Source organism: Tribolium castaneum, chromosome 5, assembly GCF_031307605.1.
Source record: "Tribolium castaneum strain GA2 chromosome 5, icTriCast1.1, whole genome shotgun sequence".
NCBI classification, from domain to species: Eukaryota; Metazoa; Arthropoda; class Insecta; order Coleoptera; family Tenebrionidae; genus Tribolium; species Tribolium castaneum.
Genome location: NC_087398.1, coordinates 14,040,524 through 14,065,684, shown reverse-complemented (window position 1 = coordinate 14,065,684; position 25,161 = coordinate 14,040,524). Strand labels below are relative to the sequence as shown.

At 33.1% G+C, this 25,161-nt stretch overlaps 2 protein-coding genes across 6 annotated transcripts; one reads left to right on the top strand and one right to left on the bottom strand.

Annotated features, from left to right (window-relative positions):
- Window positions 1-1,882: 1,882 nt before the first annotated feature.
- Window positions 1,883-18,858, bottom strand: Zmynd8 (Zinc finger MYND-type containing 8). Of its 5 annotated transcripts, XM_008201088.3 has the most exons (15): window positions 18,643-18,857; window positions 18,210-18,556; window positions 17,872-18,032; window positions 15,093-15,265; window positions 14,957-15,041; window positions 14,720-14,900; window positions 13,878-14,570; window positions 9,559-11,195; window positions 6,593-6,870; window positions 6,334-6,535; window positions 6,220-6,276; window positions 2,629-6,169; window positions 2,352-2,543; window positions 2,198-2,303; window positions 1,883-2,150 (listed from the first exon to the last, which is right to left on the bottom strand). In XM_008201088.3, exons 2-12 carry the CDS (start codon window positions 18,346-18,348, stop codon window positions 5,921-5,923), a joined length of 3,855 nt encoding a protein of 1,284 aa, XP_008199310.1. In that variant the 5' UTR covers window positions 18,349-18,556; window positions 18,643-18,857; the 3' UTR covers window positions 1,883-2,150; window positions 2,198-2,303; window positions 2,352-2,543; window positions 2,629-5,920. The 5 variants fall into 5 exon arrangements, with proteins under 5 accessions (XP_008199310.1, XP_008199308.1, XP_064212788.1 ...); XM_008201086.3 differs by having other exon boundaries at window positions 17,872-18,569; window positions 18,643-18,858; XM_064356718.1 differs by having other exon boundaries at window positions 2,352-2,583; window positions 17,872-18,556; window positions 18,643-18,858.
- A 2,348-nt stretch (window positions 18,859-21,206) lies between these two features.
- On the top strand, window positions 21,207-25,024 carry Nup43 (Nucleoporin 43kD). Its single transcript, XM_962917.4, has 3 exons — window positions 21,207-21,530; window positions 21,601-22,069; window positions 24,626-25,024. Exons 1-3 carry the CDS (start codon window positions 21,309-21,311, stop codon window positions 24,982-24,984), a joined length of 1,050 nt encoding a protein of 349 aa, XP_968010.1. The 5' UTR covers window positions 21,207-21,308; the 3' UTR covers window positions 24,985-25,024.
- The last annotated feature ends 137 nt before the right edge of the window (window positions 25,025-25,161 follow it).

The window sequence follows — 25,161 nt, the reverse complement described above, 5'->3', positions numbered from 1 at the left end:
AGTGTTCAAAATTTTTTCCTTTTTTTTCATTTATTTTGTTATTAATTCTTGATGAGTAAAATTCATTTATGTGTCAAGTAATAATAAAAGTACTAATGTAATTAGTCATATTAGTTCATGTCAAAAAATAACTTACCATTTGACTTATCAAATTCAAAGATAACAAATTTTCTTGTAATAAAATATTTTTTTTGAAAAATCTCGAAAAATGTTTTTAATCTGCTATGCAAACCCTGTACCATTAGAAAGCTTATGCAAAATGCTATCGATACGTCTAAAAAAATATATGGTGTTCCATTTGATAAAAATTAGTTATTCAACTTTTTGTGTTTTGGCACAGCCTGTACATTATCTATGTACGTGTTTCAAGGAAAAGGCTACTATTTGCTAAGATTGCAAGGTATTTTGAGTTTTTCTGTGGCAAATTTGTCGGAAAATAATCATTGACGACTTCGTAGTGATTAAAAAAAATTTTATAACGAAAATTTGAATAATTCCGAAACGAAAAGAGATAGACCTATAATAATTTATACAAAGTTACATTATTTTTTTGTGTGGAATTTAATTGTGCAAAAATATATAGGGTGTTTCATTTAAAAAAATGTAATTTTGGTTCACCACCCTGAATACAACATAATAGAGCCAGGGTGAGATGACTCACTAACTATAAGTGATTTGGCCCAAAGATATTTAAACGACTTTAAGTCGGAATTACTTTTTTCTACAAAAAACCTTGCCATGTTTGTCAAATAAGCTCAGAAACAATAATTCTTCATATAACACCTCTTACAGTTGAGATACTCAATCCCATCATTCCTCTTTTGATGTTTGAATATTTGATTACACTGTGTAACAAAAAGTGAAAAGTTTTGTTTATTTTAAAATGTTAGTGTTTAATAAAAGTATAGGTTTTCTTGATTAAATTATTGATCGCAATTCATTTCCAATGTCGGTCTACGATAAAAAAATGGGGGTTGACAATTTACAATTTACCCTAATTTAATAGATCATCAAATGTGTATGCAACCAACAATATATTACAAATTATAAGGCACTGCTAGTAACAGATAGAGTTTGTATTCACACACAAAATAAACCTTTCGGATTCTGTAAGAACAAATATACTTTTTTACAATGCTAAATAAGATCCAAAATATTTCAAAAAAAAGTTTTGGATTAGATAACATCACTGTTATCTGTACTTTTTCCACAAAAAGTGAGTGACAAACATTTTTTAATGATCAGTTAAAAGTAGTCACCATAACAATTTGATAAGAAACAATTATATCTTATAGTTTTTGGGTTTAACTAGAATAAAGTATTTTTTAATCTTCTTAGGACCGGTTTACAAAAAGCGAAATTAAGATTTAATTTAAAATTAAACTAATTCAAATTAAGTTGCCATTTATAATGCATTGACGCGACTAAAATTTAATTGCAATTAAAATGTTTTGTAAACCGGCTTTTTTAATGACATTTAAGCTGATTGAAGAAACAGACACGTTTTTTTAAGAAATCCCATTTTACCTATTATTTTTTCTAATAAAGAAGTAGGCGTAATATTTTTTCGAATTGTTTTTAATACAAATCTAATTCATTCTTAATTCTTAAGGGTTGTAGTTTTGCAACTAAAAACAGAAAGATTTATGTTTAAGTTGATAAGTTTATCTCATATTTTAAATCAAGTTTTCCACTCAAAAGAGTGCTTTAACTACTTGCTTCAAAATTTTTGAGAATATTTTAATTTTACCTATTAAAAAGACATTAAAAGACATGAGGCGCATTTTATAAATTGAGTTTGTTAATCAGTGTGGACTAATTAGAATAAAAAAACTCATAGGTACATAAATTAATTAGAAAAATTGCCAGAGAAACAAATCTGTTTACTTTTTTCGATTTTAATAAACAAAAATCCAAGTTAAAAATATGTATTTCAGCAGTAGCAAATTCTTTTATGGGGTGGTGGTTGGCCCAGGTGTCGATGAACCACCTCCATTCAAAATAGCGTTGATAAGCCCTTCTATGATGGGACTAAGAATATCAGAAATAACTTGTTGGTGATTATCAATAAACGAAGGCACCAAGTCATTCAAAAGAGCGCTCAAAATTTGGCTGAAGTCTTCGTTGTTTAGAGCTCCATGAATGTCAAACTGAAAGAACCTAATTACTTTAAGTCTGTATTATAAAAAATGCTCACAGTTGCCGACTCGACGTAAAGTTGAATGCGGAGATTTTTGAGCGAAATTCCATTACTAAGATCGGTTTGTGCACTTCCTTGAATTTCAGCGTTCAAAATGTGAACACTGTTAAGAGAATTAATAACCAAATGGTTAAGTTTTATAAATGCTTACTTGGCTTTGCCAGCTCCGTAAAACGGGACCAAATTTGCGACAAGAAGGTCACCCTTGTAGTCCGTAAACAGATTGATAGAAGGTAGAACAAAAGTAAAATTGAGTTGCATTCCTACCACTGCAAGGTGCAGATAAGGCACTTGAAAGCCCTGCAAACCCGTGAGCTCAAAATTTGCCACACTCGCATTTCCACTAAAAATTTAAATATGAAAAATCAAAATTAAAGCTTCAACTAAAATAAGTTCTTTATTATTAGCAATTATCATAAAAAACATACCTTCACTCTCAGCTGCAGCAAGTCCAAAAAGGACACACACCGCCAAAATTGCGAAACGTTTCATGTTTAAAGCAACAAATGAATTTCAAAAATGAAAGTTCTTATAATATACTGCAAACCTATGCGCTATCTACAAACGGAGTGACTTTTCAATTAAAGGGCTAAATATTTTTGTTGGGATATTTGTTATTATATGTAGCTCGAGTGCATTGTTGACCTTTATAATAATTAAAAATAAACGATAAGTTGATTGTATTGTTTCTTGCCACCTGAACAGAACACGAAAAAACTTTTAGAAGACGTTATCCAAAATTGAAAATAAATGTGTAACATTAACGCAAACGGATTGTTATTGATAACGATAAGCAAATTTTTTATTATTGTTCTTGAAGATTTTGCGCCAGATAATACCGGTAATGACGCTGTTGTTCTTTAGAATAAAAAAACAAAAAAATGTTTTTTTAATGTGAGCAGGCTAAATGCAAAACTCACTCCTTGCCAAAAATTCGAAAAATGGCTTACCCGCGGTTTAATATTTAGAATTTGAACAGTAATTTCATGATTCTTTGTTTTTTTATAAAATTCATTTTTTAATAGAATAAAACTATACAGGCTAATTTTTAAATAGACCGACACAATTTCATCACAACTTTCCAAGGATAAGTAGAGACGATCTGCAGCACATTAGCGCTTTCATTTCGTAGGGGTAGAAATCCCTTTAATCCGTGCCACTTACGGCGCTCCTGAGTTTCAATTAATTGTATTAGAACAAAATGTGCTCGTTTTTATCATAATTGTCGGTAATACATAGTGATCATTGTTGCCTTGGTCAAGTATATTGTTATCAAATGAATATCTTGCTTTCTACTAACTGTGCTTATACTACTTAGGAGCATATCAGTGGCGTATGTTTGATCTCCAACATAAATTTAAATATTTTTATTACGAAAATAGTAATAGAAGTTTCTCGGCCTATTTAAGAGCCGTCCGGAGTGAAATCTCTTATGGGAGTTCCAATGTAAATGACTACCGCTGTACCTCAAAAACTATCAAACATATTTTCATAAACTTGGTATCATGTAAAAGAGATTATTTTTTCCTGTTTATCGGCCATTTTAGATAGGTGATAGGTCACCTACAAACTCTAATAAAGGTAGAGAAAATTTGACTTAAGTTAAAGATTTCTAGAAAACGCATTTTAAGAGGTTTTTTCGAATTTTTTAAATGGCCAATAAATTTCTTGTTGTTTATCCCGATAATAAGTCCGATGAAAAAATGTTTGTAAATAACACCTCCACAGAGGTAGCCTTATTTGCAATCTAAAATCGAGTGAGCAATAGATAATTTACAACTCTCCCATAAAAAGTAACCGCAAACAATTAGACCCGGACTTCAAACATAATTTATGATCACCCCTGACGATGCAAACAGATGTCTAATACATGGCTAGATTTATAAGAGAAGATTTAAGATATTTTAAAATTTCTTTGGGATAAACATTCTTTTGAATAAATGAGAATTGTGATTTCCTTAAAAATACAAGGTACATAAATAAATGTTTTGCTTTTATTTCTGGTACGAAGGACGAAATTTTATTGATGAGAATGCATTTGAAATAATATTGGTCAGTCATTAATTACTCCGGTGATAAATAAATATTTAAATATTTGGGGAACGGAGTAACAAACCAGGTATATAATCCAGCGAGTTTCCTGTAAAAACGTTTTTGTCACCTCTTTTCTAGGAAAAACGATTAATTGTCTCGAATTTGTGTACCTGGACGCACAAGAGTCACTGGCAGCCCTTGGGTTCAAAACTTAGGCGGCACAATTAGAAAAGTACATCGCTTCCATGATACCGCGACCTAATTACGTGGAAAATTATATTATTTTAAGCTGAGAATTGATGTATTTTGTATTTTTTTTAAATATGATGTCACTTTGATCTATTTAGTTAAATTTACCACGTTTTATGATAAGTGAGAAAAATTGGAAATTTTGTTACTTTTACGTTTTTAGAGCATTTTATCAAGTTTTCAGTAAAGAACTGATTTTGGTAAACTTCCTAAACTCCTATTTTTGGGAAATTAATATTGGTTTGGTCTGTTATATGGGTCAAGCAAATACACTCAACAACCCTTTTCATATAAATGCAAGTACAAGTGAGTGAAAATCATTTGCCTTCGAAACATTGTTCCGTAGATTTCTCTGACATTTCGAGTTTCGGAGTTTTATTTTTCTTCTGTCTATATTTTTTAATTAGTTTTAGAGTGTTGTTCGTTTAGTTTTAAACTAAATTAAAATTGCAATGAGTACCTATTATAAATAATAGAACTACAAGATAATATTGCTAATACACGATTGGTTACAAACTTAAAAAATTACGTTTGAGAGTTGAAAATGCGGCAAGTCAGTCGCCTACGTAAAATTCTGAATAAATGGTACCAGCGGTTAGGGTGTTGTAAATTATGCGCTCGTAATAGGGTGCCTTTTAAGATTGCTGCCGATTCCAACTTGACAGTTGAACCAGTGTCGTAAAATTCTGAAGGTCGAGCTTGCTCCGGACGGGCCTTAAGAATCACACTGTATAAAAGTTTTGAGTTTAGCGCAAAACCCACTTTTTGGTTTGTCACTTAAAACAGTAGGATGACATCATGTGAAAATTTGTTTCAACATTTTCCCTATCTGCTGCTTAATCATTTTTTAATTGTTTTAATTAATTTCGGTTTGCTTTAATTAAATAAGTATTTAGATCATTACAATTATTTACATAAATCAGATGCAAAACTCTCTCTTTGCTTTTTGTAAATCTAAAATTCCTTTTTATCCGTGAATTATGATTTGCACAGCATAATATGGCATTAAATATTTACAGTTATAATAAAGCCAGATAAAGAAAAATGCCCTTCAAATGTTATAACTAACTCATTGTCAGAGTGAATTTTGCATTTAGTCGGCAATTGATGTAGGATGTGATTGAGTTGAAAACATTCAGTACTCCGAAAAATGTAAGATCAGCTGGACAACTCGTAGCAAGAGTACATGGGTTCTACCGTAATGTATCTCAATTCAAAATATAAAGCTGTTTTATTTAACTTCACATACATAATACACTAAATAAAAAAAGTGATAGTAACCGTGTACTCATGTTATAAAAAGAGTTAACATATAACTAAATAATTGTTTTTACACCATAAGTTCTATGACGAACTACAAACAACTTTGTAATATCAGATCTTAGAAACACGAACGTGAAAAAACCATTTGGCAGTCTTAGTTCAATCACACATAATTCAATGTTCACTATCTGAAGAACTGGCAGTACTTTTCGCAACCGTATTTACTTTTTGATTCGCACTCGTTAACTGTGTGTTTGTGGGTCCAGAGGGCGCCGTAACTGTCACTATATTACCACTCTTGATTTTTTCAATCACTGATGTGCTCGCTAGGATTTTGCCGTTGACAGCTATGGGGCCGCTTCCCAACAGTTCGAAGTTTCCTGGGGTGGACTCGACGAGAGTTATGTGGCTTCCAGGTGTTTGCTATTAAGGAAAACATTAATACAACTTTGGTTTTGTTTGTGTCGATTTACCTTAAACGGTGCATTTGTCCTTTTAAGGTAAACTTTCTGCGGTTTGGCGAATAAAGCCTGGAAGTGTTTATTTGTTAGTGTGGGTTATCTTTTGCTTTTGTTTGTGATAAGTACCCCGAATTTCGGCGCCGCCGTCGGCGTTAATACAAGTTGTTGGGATGTCTGCCGGACGGGTGTTGTTGATGTCTGATTTTGGCCAACGTTTTGAGTACATTTACTCATGTGTTTCAGCCAGTGCTTCTGTTGGCATGGGTAATCACAGTAGCTGGTGTTCCAGCAGCAGTAGAACTGGGCTTCTTTTGAGCAATTGGCACACCTAGAAAAAACCATTCATGAAAATTTAAATTTTCGTAGCAATATATCGACTACATACCACTGTTTCGATTTGGCTTCTTCCACTCTCTTCATCATTTCCATCTCACAATTCGCCTTTGTCTCGTTGATAATCCGCTCCCTCTCTTCCACTACGCTTTTCTGGATATCCTTCAACACAATCGATACGTTTCTCCTGATCTCAGACAATTCAATACTGTGTTTATGGTTTAACTCCTCAATTTCATACTTCAAGGTACTTATCGTCGCTTCCGGATTATTACTCTTGCCCAGATCACCAATCGTCTCAACCAACAATCCCCGAAAGTAATCAGTAAGCTGAAAGCAAACAAATCCATCAAAACTTGTTTGGAAAACACAATTTCCCACAAAAGCAATTTGTTGTAAATGAATTGAAAATGTGGGAAATAATTATCAGGAGAAACATGAAAAAAAAATGCGCTTCGTTCCATATTTTTCAAAAGGCTACGAATACGGTTAAAGGTAGAAGAAAAATGTTAGGAATAAAGTTGTAGACGATTAAATTAAAACTCCGCGAGGCCACACAAGTATCTCTATCTTCAACTGTTTAAGCTCCAAGCGACGATTTCGTTTCATTTCACCAATATCGGAAAATTAATTTATACCTAAATCGTTGAAGGCAGTAGAAGTATGGTGTCACTGATTTTTTTATAAGAAATTTCATTCTATACAACTTTGTTCCTTACACTTTTTTATATCTTCAACCGTATTGGCAGCGTTATAATGGGTAATATTACTTTTTTATATTTTTTTCATTAAAGTGTTTGCACAATCTTTATTCCTGATTACGTGTTATGTTTTTAATTTCTGTTCTCCTGTTCTCTTGAGCTCTTGAGTATATTCAAATATTTCTTGACCTCCAAAATAAAACATTTAACTGTTATAAAATAATAACACAGGCCGACATATAAAAATTTTGTGAGCGTTGTTTTAATTTTGAAAGGTGTTTTTGTATATCTAATGTCTCCTGAATTCAGTAGTACCCACAGTTTCTTTCCGCATCTAGTTGTTCGTACACAAATAAAAAGTTTATTATAAATATTAATTTCAAATATTAGATGACGTCTATAGTGAGTGATACCTATTGTGTTATTCAAAAAAAAAAAAAAAAACGGAGAATTTATGGACCAACACTAATTAGAATTACAATTTTTGATAAAAAATAATTTTTGTCATTAAAAACAAATTTTTTTGCAAACATTTTTTGTTTTATTTGAATTCTTATTATACTTAAAAAAATATATTTTTTAGTTTCTAAATCATTTAAGAAAACCACCCGTGTTGCGATAATTTATGTACGCTGTGTATTTCAGTTTCTCTTCAGTACTCATAGTTGAAGGGAGATAATGTTAAAAAAACACCAACTTTTACAGTTTTCGGAATTTTTTTCTTAATTAAATACAGCACTTACAGCATTAGTTAATAGGTACATTTACTTCACTTTGCTCATTGGAATAAAATTTGACTATACATATAACTTATAAGATTTAACAAAACCCTGAAAATAATCATTTACCTGATACCAGGAATCTTTATTTATGTAAAAAGCTTATTTAATAACATATTCATCAGATATTTTTTGTACCACCTTATTATTGACAAATTGGAAACCGCTTATAGTTGCAACAAAAGGAGTAACTAGAGCTAAACTCCATTCGGAATTAAAATCAATTGTTAAATTTTTTCAACGTTGGCAGCTCATTTAAAATTAGTCGTCCAGGTTTCGTTCCTTTAGCAATGTGACAGGGTTCCACCTTAATTTAAAAAATTTGAACTGACAATTGATTAAAAAAATGAGGTTTAAAAGTAGTACAACATGTAAGACATGAATTTGTCAATTGGTTGTCAAATCCCTGATGGTGATGAGAGAGGGTCTAACTGAAGCAATACTAATTAGATTTTTCTTTTAACTCGAATGGATTTTTTTGTAAATTTTTAAACATACTTCACAAACAAAACAAAGAAAAAACTAAAGCTAAAGGAAGAATCTTAGATACTTTAGATTTAATAAAAAAAGTTAAATTTTTAAATGTAATTTAACTTTGTTTACATTATAACTTTTTGTATTTCTTTTGAAGTATATTTTCAGGACAACTTGAGTGGAACGAGTGCGGTCATTTCAATAACTACAAACGGACTGCTTATAAAACAGTGTAAGATTTTAGGTGGTTTTAGAATTAGAATTTTGCACATTTAGTTATTTTATTTCTATGAAATTTTTATCTACTCAGGCAACCAGTACAACAAAATTTTATACTAATATTGTTCGTTTTTTTTTTAAAGAAGCGGCAAACTTTTAATACCTACTACAATCCCACAATCATTTATAAATAGATATGTAAATGTATAAAAAAAACTACAAATACAGATAAATCACAATTGGATTTTTAAAACAGTACGAGTTCTAGAGCAAAAAATTATAAGCAATTATCAATTTGTGTTCCGTGTTATCGAGAATGCAGAGAATACTGTTGAAGAAAAAAAAACTAAGAAACAAAGTTGAAGGGAACTCAATTTCCTACAAAAAACGTCCGCGACACTATATTCAGGGGTTTAGGTTCAAATTAATTTTCCTATTTTTGACCACCGGTAAAATGAAACGAGTCCATTGCTTGAAGTGCTTTGGGACCTAAACGGTTGAAGACAGGTTGTAGGGAATTTAATTCTCGACACCTTTCTTCATAACATTTTTCTTGTACTTTTGCATTATTTTTATCTCTTACTATTGAGAATTTCATCTTCTATCTACCTGTATTTTTTTGTTTGCCTTGTGCTAACCGTTATTAAATATAGACATTAACGGAACTATTGAGAACGGGGACGTTTTATTTGTATGTCGTTTCGTATTCTAACCTTTAGTAATCCGTAGATTGTGATACAATAGTTTTGTAACGAGTAACTCAAAAAACATAAATAAACAATTTTCTATACCTGTAAGTATTTTTTACAAGTTATGCCATTAGTGGAAAAAGTGATTTAACCCACCTTTTGAGCCATCGAATTGATCCTTGACGCCACCGGTCCAGCCGTACTAGGCACACCTGTCTCCACCACACTATTCAACACCCCCAAAGGTTTCGGTTTTAATTTCGGTGGCGGTTGGCACAGAATTTCACTCACACCTTTCGACACATTCTCAGGGAGAATCTCCTTCAACGCCCCCAACTCAGAATCCAACGAATTCGACTGGTTATCAACATCAATAACCGGCGGTGGCGGCGGTTGACTTGTTAACAAATTATTCAACATCAAGCCACCACTCCTAGCTTCCTCTTCGTTCTGAGGGATGTAATTCTGCGACCCCTCGACCGCTTTTTTCGCCTGTGTATTATGGGCATCGACCTGCGGACGTGGCAACATCGTCAACATCGGCGGACTACTCAAGTCTCTAGTTATAGGTTTAGTGTAATGCAATTTCGGTAAAATCATCACGTTTCCGGTGGGTTGCAACGTTGTGGCGTTGACTATGGTTAATTCGTCGTCGAGGGTCGTTTTCGGGACGATTTTTCGCGCCACGATTGTTTTTTTGGCGTAGTTCGGGGTCGGGAACGACTTTCGTGCTTTGTGTTTGGGTGTTTGCATTTTCGACAGTGACTTTATGTAGATTTCTTTGGACGTTTCGTTCGATTTGTTGGTGTTTTCTTCTTTCCGGCTCTTTTTCTCTTCGGTTTTCGATCTCGTCCGGATTTCGTGTGCTTTAGGTTTGGTGGGGACCTTTTGTTTTTCGGAAATGTTCAAAGCGGACAAGTATTGACGTTTCGCTTCCATGTATTGGACGTCGCTGTCGTCGTCTGATTCTATTTCGCTTTTGATTTTTATTGGAGGCTCTTTTGATGTTTTATCGTCTGATTCGGGTTTTGGGTTCTTGGCTTTAGTTTCTTTACCGTCTTTAACGACTCGTATTTCTTTCAAAAGTATCAATTGTTCTTGTTTATTTGACGGAGGTTCGACTATGTCCTTTTTTTGCAAAATATTTTCGATAGGTACAAGTTTTACCATCTTATTTGGCGGAAAAATACTCGCATCATCTTCTGGTTCATCTTCCTTACTTTTAGTTTCTTCATGTTTACGTTTCTTACTTTCGTCTTGCTTTGAAGTATCATCTTTACGTATACTTGAATCCATTGTTACATCTGGTTCTTTAACATCTTCTGATTTTTTTTCTTCAACTACTTTCAAGTCATCAGATTTATCTGTTTTTTCCGGCGTTTTATCTTCGATTTTCTCTTCTTCAGACTTATCCTTCATCTCTATTTCGGATTTTTCGTCCTCAATTTTATCATCACATTCATTTGTCTTTTCTTCATTTTCCTTTTTCTCGGGTTCATTTTCGTTCTTCGTTTCATTGCCGTCTTCGTCCAAATCACCCAATTTTTTGATAAGCTCGTCACTTATCCGCAATTTGATTTGACCCGAAGTATTTTCGTCTTCCTGGTGAACACTATTTGTCTTTTCAGGCGTTGAATTTTGTTTAACATGATTATCTAAAGACAATCGAGTGGTTTCGGTTTTATTCAGCTCTTTTCGTGCAATTTTCGCAGAGTTTTCCTGATGATTATCGATTGAGTAACGTTTTCTTATGATTATGGTTTTAATTGGCTTTGCCACCAGTTTGGGTTTTTCTAGGAAAAAAAAAATTAAAATAAATAAAGAAAAAATTTGCGCAATTTTCCCAATAATTTTAAAGTAACTTTTACTTTTAAATATGACTTTTTAGTTTGATTGATTTCAGTTTTAAAATAAAAAATTGGCATGAAGTGTCTTTAATTTTAAAACCTGGAATATCCTCCTTTAATTCGTTAAAGTAAGTTAAACAAACGTTAAATTTTTTAGTTATTTGAATTACACAAAATGAAGAAAGTGTTCAGTGTTTTTTAGTTCAATTTCTTCGTATGAAGAATATGCACCGCAAAAACGAAAAATTATTTTAAAATTAATGACGATGTATATTCCATTCGTTTATCCAAGCCTACCATTTATGTTCTTTAGGAAACTACTGAAGCTCTGAATATATTACGTTCTAACAGGTATAACACAAAAGTATTTTCTTCTCATACGTATCTTTTTAGAAGTAGCATTTAGAGGTAAAGGTGCCAGCGATTAAGTTGTTACACTGAGGTTTTATGCAACGACTAATTTATTAATAACAGTTGCAAACTTTGTAGGTATTTCGCTTCAATACAAGAGTATCCAAGGCCACTGCAAGCCTTCAACCGATTTATATTAACACGTTCATCAGTTACTTATTAGTAATTAACAAATTACAGAACATTTTGCCCGACTTTAGATGTGAAATATAATTCCAATTAAAAGTTTTCATAAGATTTTGAAGCATATTGTGAAAAGACGGATCATACGTATTTTTCACATTTCATATATATTTGCGTATTTTCAGTCGGCTGCATATTTTGGGAAAAAGTTGCATATTTCGCATATTTAGGCAATATCAAAGGCAAAATTGTTGTTTTCAAGACAAATTTAAAATTGTTTAAACTGTTTTTGTGAATAACACTACCAAGAAACACCGCCAGGTCTATAACTCCCTGAGAGGATTATTTTTCAACGTTCTATAAATTAGAATGGTGCTTCAATGAGATAAGCCTGTATAAATTCTATACTATTTATCCTCAATACTGGAACTCTCTTTTTACCCGGTTGAACCTTTTCGGCACCGCAACTCATAAGGGCAATTTGGATTATTTATATTTTGAAGAAAAACTTTTACAATGCTTTGAATCAGTTTCGCAAAATGTCAGAAATTAAGATTTGCTAATGGCTTAAGTCATTTTATTCTAAATTCAATTAATGTGTTTATAAAACATATTCGTGACTGTGTTTATAAATGTGCTAATAAATGATTTTCAAACTAAGTTTAAATTAACTTGTAAGATGTAAAGATCCCAAAACAAAAAATCGTTTCTTTGTTACATTAAGTAAGGCACATTATCTACTGATAATAAAATAGATTGTTTACAATTTATCTTTTAAGTATTTAACGTAAAAATTGAATTGCTGGTACACATATTTCTTGCAAGTAAATTTATTTTTGCATATTTTGACCTCATTGACGTGCATATTTTCCGTTCTCTACACATTGTGTTGTAGTTGTTGTTCTTTGGTAGATTCGTAGTTTTAGGTTTTGATAGTTTTCCTTTTTAAACGTTTTTTCGATAATTCTATTTTTCGCTTATAAAAGTTTTCTTTGGTTTTGTATGTAGGAGTTTCTTATTTGGAATAAGTTTTAATTTCTACGGAGTATACAGGTGTATCAGAAATACGTGTGTTAATTTTTACCACCTAATAAAACTCATCAAATACAATAACAATGTTTTGCAAAATTCCTTTTTATAATTATCACAGTTTTCCTCCATTTTTTGTGCAAACGAGTCAGTCAGTGTTTAATAATAATAATTAGTTTGTAGTCATAGCAACAATTTTCATTGTTGTTTGAATTTGTTTAAATTGTCCGTTTCTATCAAAACGAAAATAGTTTGGTTCTTTTATTTTTGTACCCATAGGCGGGTATAAGTGTCAGTATGTTATTTTTTTCTAAATTTTAAGTAAATATGCGAATTTTCTATTGAAAAATTACAAATAGAAAAGATGTTTTATTTGTTGAGTTCTGTTACCTTGTTACCTGTTAAAAGTAAGACAAGTATTTCTGATACACCCTGTATTCACACCAATTTGAAGAATTTTTAGACTTAAGGTAATATGAATAAAAAGCAGTAAAAGCTTTTACTACAATTTTATCTTTCTTTCTAATAAAATATAAATTACGTTGTCTTTTGCTATTACAAGTAGAAACAAATTTTGATTTAATTTGTTCTAACATTAAATGTGTGCAAACTTTTGCTGTTAAATTCGTTTAACACATATAACCATGCTTTTTCCTGAAATTGGTAATTATGTTACAAAGACAATCAGCTTTAATAAATTAGTACCTTTTCGTACTGAGAAATTTTATTGAATAGTTGTTGTGCATTTAATAACATGTTTATTTTTTTTTATTTTCTGTCAAACTAATTTCTTCCTAATTTAGAAAGATTTTTTGATTTTTCTGCACTTTTGATTATTCATTTCAAGTTCAAATTATTTGCATGATATCATAAATTAGTTGTCAAATACGAATAACATAAGCCATTTTACACATTTTTCTTTTATACATAGAATACATAGAATAACTTTAAGTTGCTTTAAAAGAACATTAGTTTTTAACTATTCATTAACCAAAGGAACTTTAAAGTAGGTATTATGAAACTGGGCCTCGGAATAAATCATCTTAAATTAAAATTACTCCGTACCTGGGGGACTTTCACAATAGTCGATTCTCGTCATGGACGCCTCTTTCTGCTTATCCCCATTCGAACTTTTCGCCTTATTATCTTCCTCGTCTTCTTCTTCTTCATTCTCCTCTTCTTCGCTACTCTCCTCACTGTGACCCCCTTCAGAACCACCTACACTTTCCTTAGTCTTTTCGATTTTCGCCTTTTTCACAATTTCCTTTCCGTCAGTTTTATAATTCGGCAAAAACACTTGCAACTGTCTCATCTGTGTGTCAGCCTCAAGTGGCGTTTTAAACGGTGCGAAATTCACTCGTCCGTAAATCTCTCGCAAATTATCCACGTACAACTCAAGTTCTTTGACGCATTCGATGATATCGTTTCGTTTTTGTTTACCCGAATTGGGATCTTTGACAGAATACAAGTAGCAGTCTTTAACACTGACCCAGGCTTTGTCATGGGCGCCGAAAAATCGAACGTCTGCCATACCGGCTGAGTTAATCGACATGACTTTAGCAGGCCAATAAGGGAATCCTTTGAGTTTCGCCCAAACGAGAAGATGGGGCTTAGGACAGACTTCCACAAACCAGGTGTGTTTTTTCGTGTTGGCGTTTAGGTAACAGGAGGAACAATTTTCGATTTCGGCCATTTCTTGTTTGCAAATTTTGACGATTGTTTTGGCAGCGGTTGTGAGCTTGGATTGATCTGGAAAGGCTGGAATTTAGATTATATGCGTGGTCTTCATATGTACAACGTGGATAAGCTAGAAACTACAATTTCGATTAAATTAAACTGAACCAAAAAACTTAAATAAGAAATTTTACCCGATAAGTGAATAAATAAAAACTAAAATAAATACTAACATGAATTGAAGATGATACTGTTATGTAAAATCCACTTAGCATCTGACTCGAAAGCTTGCGTGCTTCCATACGCATTATCCTTAATATTCTTCTCCAACATGGTCAAAGTCATGGGTTGGACAATGTAATTTCTATACTCAGGAAACTGTTTTTCGTCGACAGGATGAATAAACGGTTCAGACTGTTAAAAAAATACATATAAAACATTTACCACAAGTCAAAACAATATTATATTACCCCATTGCATTGTATCATCCTCTTCACAGCAAATTTGAGCAAATTACATAGGTGTTCGAGAGACATTCCTTTCATAGCTTTCGACCTTTAAGAACGAATTAATGCGTGATTATTAAAATTTTTAGTCATTTTTTACCTGGTTTGTGTATTTTCAGCTTTAAGTATCGCAACACATTCGGGACATGGCCAGTGCTCCAAATCTGTGATTGTCTGTTTGAGACACCTAAGATGGTACGCCCTGGGGCACGTCTCGCATGCCACTTGGACGCCATCGTGGTGACAGCGCCAGCAAAAGATGTCTTTGTTGGGCTGCAATAAAACATGAGAAAATAAAACACTGATCCCTACTACATTAGATGAAGAATATTTTATTTTAAGTAAGTTCAGGTCCATAAGGTATATGTCGGTGTATGGCATGCTGTCTTGTAATAAATATACAAGGTGTTTCCCACAACTTTACGAGACCTGCGCCTAGTGTTCGCACCCAAATATACAAAAGTCACAAAAATGCACATTTCATTTTATTTAATTTGTGAAAATCTATCCAGAGATGGGCAAAATCAGATTATAATGTAATTGCATTTTAAACTAATTACAATGTAATCTGATTAAGTACTTTGTATTCAATTATTTTTTTATTAGCTGTAAAAATTTACATATTAAATAAATTGAAAATTATTATCATTACATTATATTAACGGTTTCAAAACTATAAAAACGCCAACGTAGCATTTTCTCTCAAAATTAGCTGTTATAAATTATTCATACACTTCAAAAACCTAATAGCTAACGTAATTTATACTTTCAATGAGAGATCTAATCATTAATAACAATTCTACAATTTTATCAATCTTAATTAATAAAATATTTCGGTAAAATGCGACGTTGGCATTTTTATAGTTTTGAAACGGCTAATAGATTATTTTGAAAAATCATTCCACAAGGGGGTTAAAAAAGGTGATCAAGTTTGAATTAAAATGGCATTTTTTATGACACTGTCATATAAAAAATGAAAAAAAAACATGTTTCATGCTTTTTTAAAAATTCCACCCCTAAGCGAAGAACATGACCGACGGGGGCGCTGCGATCGCTGGAATATGGCGGTTGTGTCACTGGCGCCATACGGATTTTTGTACAGTTTTGTAATTTGTGACTCTCTTATTTGTATTTGGTGCATAATAAACTAATAGAGGTGTCGCTTTAGAACGTTTATACTTAACCCCCCTGGAAGATGCCTGAAGATTAAAATTTTAAAAAGAATGAAACATGTGTTTCTTCATTTTTTACCGAAGGCCTAAATAGTACGATGGCGAGCAAAAAGTTTCGGACACATTTGACGTTTCGCTGACATAAACGTGTGTAATTCCCTATCCTTCTTGACAATGAAATGTTAAAAGTGCCCGAAATTTTTAGACAAGACCGGAGTCAAAATTTTAGAAAAACTTAACATTATCTCCGTTAATAAAAACATTTTATTAAGACGATTTAGGCTAAAACTATGAAGAATAATGCATAGAGCCTCGTGTTAAAAGAAACATCTCAACTTCGTAAACACCTTGTATATCTTCAAAAATGTCGAATTTTCATATTGAACCCTCTACAAGTGGAATTTCCAAAAAACCTAAAACAAGTTTTTCATTTTTAAGCAAAAGCCCAAATACTAATTTTCCATAGTTCAAATTAAAAAAAAAAAGATTTTTTATATAAAATTTAGCCCCTGTTTAACCCCCTTGAAGGTAGAATTTTCAAAAACCTGAGAGCTTCATTAATAGTCGTAAAGTGCTTTTGTTCAGGTACAACTATCATTTGTTCTATTAGGTGACGGGATGAATATGATTCTAGTCTACTTGCTATTTTAAAGTTATAGTCAAATTAAAACTTTCTGTGTTTCCGTGTTATTTTGTGTTAAATTGGTTAATTTTAAGTGTGCAGTCATTTCATTAAATACATCAAAACCATATTTCTAAAATTTTCATATCACTTGTTCTCCGTTTCAAAACTATGGAAATACCAACGTCACATTTTCTCTTCTTATAAATTATTCATTTGCACTTCAAAAAATTAATAGCTGTCTCATTTCAGTTCTTAGTAGAAAATGGCAACAGCGCCTTTGCATTTTTTTTAGTAGAATAGAGCACAAATTGAGAGTTTCTGTGAAATAATTCAGTGTTAAATAGAATCCCAGCGATAGAGCCAAGAGAATTCAAAGCGAAAATTAGTTTTAAAAATTGACAGCTGTTGCTAAATGTTTGAACCGGACCATAATGCAATTTATATACTTATTAAAACAAATAATTCGGTAAAATGCAACGGCGGCACTTCCGTAGTTTTGAAACAGAGAGTATCCATCTATGTTTTTTATAGACACTCTGTATAAAAATAATGTAGATGTCACTTGTTACGTGATTGGCAAAGTTCTTACATACCACAAAATAATCTAAAATTAGTGAAGATCTACGTTTTTGTTGAATGAACTATTTTACAAAAAGTTGTAATTTTACTTATCATAATACGTGACGTAAAATATTAGCGCAGTATCTAAAAAACAGTTGTTAATTTTACACAACTAAAATATGCCAACATGCGCTTGGTGTATATTTACAACCTTGTACTCGAGACAACAACTGTAATAACACTTTTTGTGTAATACAACGTTAATGAAACCTGTTTTAGATCAGGGCCTTTTGCTGGAAACGGCAAGAAAGGCTTCAAGCACCATTTAATTGTAAAAATATATTTTTTTGTTGACATTTGAACAGTTTGTGCAACGTGTGAAAAACAAATCACAGCCAACTATCACTCGCACGATCGTGACAAGTTGGCGTTTTTTACAAACACTTGCGTCCACTTTTCTTGTTTATAGCTCAAATGAGCACTAGTTTGAACACAATTTGTGTATTTCTGAGCCGCCTTACCTTCCTTGCCATGATAAAATCGTTGTTATAAAACTGCAGCCCCCTCCTTGCCTCATCGGCGGTGGCGCCCTCTGCCCCGCTTTCGCCTCCGAAGCTCGATTTTCGTTTCTTCGCTTTTTTCTCGTCGATTTTCACGTCGTAATTTTCCAGCTCGCTCTCGGCTGTAACAGGAAAACTCGTCATTTTGGGTGATTTTTTCGGCGTGCCCTTGACTTTGTCTAGCGTTTTGCGTCTGTTTGTTGACAGATTGGTGTCTAGCTTCGCCTCTTTAGACAAAGCGAGAATGGATTTGAGCTCGCGGCTGGTTTTGGGGGTGCTGGTGTCGTCAGGGGACTCACTTGGCGGTGGGGGCTCCTCGGGCGGCGTTGGGGGCTTGTCGTCGCCGTTCTGGGGCTCCTCGGGAGGTGGAGCGGGCGGTTCGGCTTCCGGCGGCGGCGGCGGGGGCGGCGCAAGGTCGAGCTGCTCGCTTTCGGACATTGTCGTGGGTTATAGTGATCTAGCAAATGCACAGTTGGTATTGTTTGGTTACAAACGACTTGAACTCGATGCACAATGGAAGGGAAATGCGCGTTTTACAGCCGTGGAAAGCGGTTCATTGCGGGCTCGGAGGAAAATTCGGCCACTTTTCAGCACTAAAGCCGGCTTTCGGCAACTCGCTACACTTCTTCGCTCTTATTTACATAACCTAGAATAAAACCCTTTCTGTTAGCTCTACACATGTTTGGAGCGACTGACTTGGAAAACATCGTCGTAGCAAGGGGTTTTACTCACCGTCTAGCTTAATTTTCATTGGAAAAGCTCATTATTGATGAAAAATCAGCATTATCGATAGTAGAGAATGCATCACATTCACAACACTTCCACTGTATTTATAATATTTGCCGTTGGGGGCGCTGATGTTAATGTAACTTGACTGGAGTTCAGCGTTTGGTGTAGGGGAGAGGAAGGAAAAGTGGGTCACATGGTTTTTTCTTGAAACTTTACGTCACGGCTTCACATCGTGTCTGACGTAGGTATCACGTGACACAACCTTTGAAAAAGTCCCCAGTTGTTACTGCATATACTTGATTTTAATAATATTTATTTAGTTATAAATTGCATATGCCTTAGAATTAAAATTAAAAGAAAATTTAAGAATTCTGTGTTATAATTTATAATGATCCGAGGGATAAACAGCAGATCTAAACTTAAACACCATACTTCCTGTACCTTGTGCAAACGCCTTAGCTTTTATACCTCTGCTGTTAGCTACCCTTATTTCAAAATTTTAAATGAAATCCCCTACGTTTTGTAACAGTTTTGAAAACTTGCAAAAAACCTTATCAAACCGTGAAAAAAGATTATCGATTCGTTTATATATTGGGGGATGTTTTATTTTTGCAATTTTGAACTCTAATAGTAGTACTACATATCTGATTTAGAGTCAATTTAATTTAAACAAAAAACTAGTGGGTTACTGTGAAGGGAAATTTCAAAACAAACTCCAAGTACCTACTCGTCAAAAACTACCCTTAATCGATATGCTCCTTTGTTAAATTAAATTGGTTTAAGAATTAAACGTTTTAGGTTTAGGTTTTTAAAATAAAACCACTCCTAACTCAAAAACGAAATATAAATCTTCAGTTTGTTTTATTTACACAAGAGCATTAGAAATCAGGTGACATGCGTCTTAACTTTTGGGCTTGCGCAGTGGTGTAAATTTATAGATAAAGGTAAACTCCCAGTACATCCCCGAAATCCCTGTAAATCCTTAAACTTGCACACCATACATCCACAGCTGTTTACAGGTCGTAATGGTTATAAAATAATATAATCAATTTTTATGTAATGTAGAGTCACAAAATATGTATTATTACAAAAAATCATCGATAAACACTTTCTCATGTTTTTTAACAGTAGGTATAGAGAGAATTATTATTGTAAAAATAGTAAGTCCTGTTAGCCTTTTTCAATATTATGTTTTCGCCTAAGATTCCGCATCCAATACCCTTTATGCTTCGTCCTAAACTGACAAACATTATTTTCTTCCAAGCGAAATTGTGGAGATATACTAAAGTAATATTTCATGACAACAATGCAATGGGGCCAGAAAATGATTAGTCTGCAGTAAAAAAGATGTTTATTGCTCACTTCGTCTCACTTTTCAGAACAGATGTTACCATGAGCAGACATGGGGCCTAAGCTGAAGCAAGCCCAAAGAAACCCTAACTTGCGAATCATTTTCTGTCGTCAACTGCACTGTTATAAAATATTACTTTAGTCAATCTTAACTACTCTGCTTGGAAGATAATACAAAATAACTATTTAATATTATTATTGGTTTTAAAATGAGATTTGTGACATACAATAAGGGCCTTACGTTTCACCAAATTATTCTATAAAGTTAAGTGAAACATTTAAACCTGTTCTGATATGTAATGTTCTAAAAACATGTTTTTAAACAGCGTCTTGAAAATAGTCTGTGCAACAGACATTTAATGAGGTTGAAAGTATATGGTGGTGCAGTGTGTGATCTTTTAAATCGCCGGCTTTATTTTTTGCATCATATGAACATTCGCGACATTTAAATATATATTGTTTACAGTACTGAAATAACCATGTCTGTTACTAATAGCAAGTTTTAGAAACACTAATACAAAAAACGTCTCTAAATTGCAACTAACGCAAGCTGTGAATGGAATCACACATTTGATTCAAAGGCACATGTTTAATGTGTGTATAGTGTATCTTATTCAATGGTGTCCCTTTAAATGTAGAAACTGGTTCGTCTCAAAGGAATAATCACGACATTTGTGCTCCTCAAGGGGCTGCTACAACACTAAACTGGCTTAGTGTCTTCCTCAGGCAACAGCTGTTTAATCATTTTCGTCTTCGATTTTTTTATCAATCTGAAAAATTTCTAGGTTAAAAAAGTTGTAAATTGTTTTAGTTTTACTGACCTGTTCCATTTCTTGGCTTTGGGAGAGCTTATCACATACTTTATTTTGTATTTATTACTAAATTCGTCTAATTGCCTTTCATGTAGGGGGGCTTTATAAAGGCCAGTTCTGTTGTTGAAATTTCATGACTGACATCTAGTGGAAAACATTACTGTCAGTGAACAGGTTGCCATGAACGTACACCTACTTCCGTTTCTATAAAATAAACCCCCCACATAAAAAAATCTGTTTTAAATAGTTATTTTATTTTTAAACATAAACTTATTACAGTTCAGCCGTAACAATATTTTCTAAACATTAATCATGTATTCTTATAACGTACTTCTGGCTTAAAAAAATGTAGAGTCGTTAAGCAATTTGTCTTATAGATTTGATACGGAGTATACTCCACCGCACGTATAGTGGGTTGCCTGACAATTATTCAATTATGCTTTCAACGACACAGTGAGGTTATAGCGCCACTTTTTTAATTTTTATGGGCTTAATTATACACAAAATATGGCCCACAACATTCATGGAACATTTGTTTCTGAAAAAGTTAATAAAATCCGTTGGAGGCCCGATTTTATGAATGCCTCGCATTATTTTGTAACCGGCAGTTGGGACAATGACCAAAACAGCATCAAACTTTGGGATTTCCAAGAAAATGAAGAAGATGCCGAAGTTTATCCATTTCTGGTGGCTGAATTTCCACACAACGGGGACATAACTGAAGTTAAAGTATGTATATTACAATCAGTATTGCGATACGAGCCACGTAGCGAGTGAAACAATTTTTGTCATTTTTTAGTTCTTAAACGGCGATTTTTTCGTTGCTTCTTCGTCGTCGGGCTGCGTCAGTCTGCTGAAGATTACTTCCGAACATGGAATTGATCCCTTAATTGAGAGAAAAATTTACTGGGAGGGAGTTCACAAATTTCCCAATGGGGAGAATTGCCCTTGCACTGCCTTTTGCACCTACGACAACGATATTGTGAGCGTTGGCGAAGACGGTTCTATCAATTTGTTAAATGCCCAAAACCAAAACGTTATCCGCACAATTGAAAACGCCGATAGTTGCTCAATTCGTTGTGTGGCTTTTCTGAAGCATAGCGAAATTTTGACCGGTAATTTTCGTGGACAATTGAAGATTTTCGATATTCGGGCCCCTAAAAGCCAACCCGCGACCACTTTCATGTTGAGTGGGGATCAAATCTCGCCATTGTGTCTCCAAAACCACCCTACACAGAGGCATTTGGTGGTAGCTGGCGATGAAGAAGGTACCTATTTTTTTTTTATTTATGTTGGCAAACGCCAAAAATGGTGCCAACTTAAAGGTATTGGCAACTTTCTTTTAAATGATACCAAAATAGTTATTTACATTATACGTGCGGTAGGTATAATTTTACAGCGTGAAGTTTTAATAAAATTGAACGCTGTAAAATGAGTCGTCTAGTTCCAAAACCTGCCGTCTCTATTCAGTATTTTTGTTTAATGTTTAATACAAATGCTGTTGAACAAATAAATTTTAAATTACACTGATATAAAACCTCTTAGAGAGTAGAATTCGATGACCTATACTTTAATTACAATGTTTGAATTTAAAGCCTGCATTTTTTTTAAGGTTGGAGGTGGCAAGTTTTGGAACAAGTTGGAGAGGAGATGGGCGGTTATGGAACAAAATGTCTTTTAAAAATCCTTTTTTTAAGACTAGATAGTGAAATGGAATAAAAAAACTCAAACTACGTATTTGCTGAAATAACATGTGGCTAAAGTTTTAAGTCTTTTAAGGCAAACACATAACTCCAAAAAACAACGCGGAGATAGTTGATTTTGGAACGCATATATAAGATTACTTTACGTAAAGAAATGACATTGATATTTCAAACTTTAATGCAGTTGATGTTAATAACTATTTTTTGTTAGTATTTAGTCCGCCAGATAATTGTGCTAAATCCACATTATCATTAGTACGCAAAAAAATCAACGATAATGGTTCCTTTCGTCTTCAGCTTGCTGCTGTTGATGAAGTTTATGAAATAGTTATAGTGTTGACGAAAATATTTTTATTTTTGATGTTGTGTATAGTTCTGCGTAACTGGCTATGTCTATACCATAAACCAATGAAAACTTCCACAAAACCGCATCAATTATTTTGGGCATCTTCTTAGTACCTGCAAGAGGCTCATTATCTTTTAGGATTCCTTCTTGTAAACAACAATGATCAAAATAATAACTGCAATTGTGGGGTAAGTTTTTGTTGGTTTGCGGTTGACATAGCAAGTAATGTGAGAACTATAAGTATATACCCTATATATACTCAAAATTGACGCCCATGCTTTTAGGATTTGCTTCAGAAGACTAAAACAAATCGAAAGTTAAGAGTGAAAAATTGTCCAATTGTCCTTCGTTATCGAGTTATTGATAAGTATCTAAAATTTAAAATTTGTACATTAAATTTTATTAAAAGCGAATTTACCAAATTTGTTGTCACAAAGTATGCTATAATGCGATTTGGAAACTTTTCCGTGTAGGCCCTAGTCTCAGCAGTGGCATTGCCATCATACAAACATCTTACTTATAACCGAGCTTTTAACATATCGTCAAAATTTCGAATACACTAATAAAGTGGTATCTTATCATTTAACACATACAAAAACGAAGGAAATTAATAATACTCTTTACTAGACACAGTTATTCAAAGAATTTTAATATCGCTAACATCAACTAATCAATTATGTTGCACAAATAATTGGAAAGACAGCTAAAGCTTATTATTTACATTTTTATCAATAACTCTAAAACGAACAATTGGAAAATTTTTTACTCTTAACTTTCGATTTGTATTAATACCCTAAATCAAACTGCCATAGCACAGGCGTCAATTTTGAGACTTTTACTTGTTAGAACGTAATCTATTCAACATTTTTCAAACGAGCGTAAATGGTTGGCTTGGTTAAACGAAACTGATCGAAGAAATTTACATCACTAACAATTTCAAAATAATTTTTCTTTTTCTATAAATTTTTTGTCTTCGCAGTTCGGAAGAAGATAATGAATTAGAAGAAAAAATGAACACTTTCTTAATTTTGTGCAATTCAAAAAACTGACAAATTTAACGTTTGTTAAAGTTGCTTTTGTAATTTGCCGCCGTCTTTACGTCTTTACCTAATCATTATTTGACGAAATATTTTACGAAAATTTTTAGGTTGAAACGCATTTTAAAAATTGAAGTCACTTTTAAAAGTTTAAGTTACTTTAAAATGATTTATGAAACGATCCTACTTCAAGTTATTTCGATATAAATTTGGGATTATGACGTCATAACCGTCTCTCGAGCATTATTTGGTCCAATTTTAAGATCAAATAGTTTTTGATCACTGCCAAAGAATATCGAAATGAAGACACAATTTCTGAGATATTTTCGCAAAGTGCAAGACAAAATTTAGAACAGGTAGGAGTTTGGAAAGTAGTTATTTTTTTGATTTTGTAGAAGATATGTGAAAAATATGTGATTAATAAAAGGTTTCTGTGATGAGAGGCGGTTGTGACGTTAAGGCTTCACTTATTTTTTGCTGCAGAAAATTTTGAAAAAAGTCTCTATAGTTCCAATTTCCGTTAAAAGATAAATTAGGTAAAATACAATGTGTTCAAAAATGGTGGTTCATCAAGTTAACTATTTTAAATTTAAATTAAGCGGCACATTACGTTCAAATTTCATATGTGACTTGATGAACGAAGTTTTTTGAGCACATTTTATAAGTTGCCACTGCCTTCAATTTTAGTCATAGACCACTCTGATCAGAATTCGAAATATGTTATTTACTCCGTTTCAGGTTCGATAACGATATGGGATTTGCGCCAAAACACATATCCTGTGAATGTGTTGGATGCTCATGAGGGAGGCGTTATGGAAATACACTTCCATCCAGATCATCCTGACCAGCTATTCACTTGTTCCACTGATGGGGATGTTTGGCATTGGTCGCCTAAATGTGGCAGTGCCTCTAGTTTGCTGAATGGGGAGAATGTTTGGTTGGCATCCGAGGCTATCAAAAATAAGTTGGATGTTTTTACGCTCATGCCTAAATTGCACAAACCAATCAATAGTCTGGATGTTAACAGAAATAAGGTTCTTTGTGGGTGCGATAACGAGGCGGTTTATTTAATCAATGGAGTTAATGTTTTTAAGTAATTGTTTTGTACAAAGTTTCTAATAAAAAGTTGAACCACTATTTGGTTGTTGGCATATACGTGATAGCTGGAGGTCGTTATAATGGGTTCGTTATAACCAGACTCTACTGTATTATATCTTTGTTGATCATATCATCAGCATTTTACTAAGGTGTTTTAGGTTAAAACTTAGAAATAA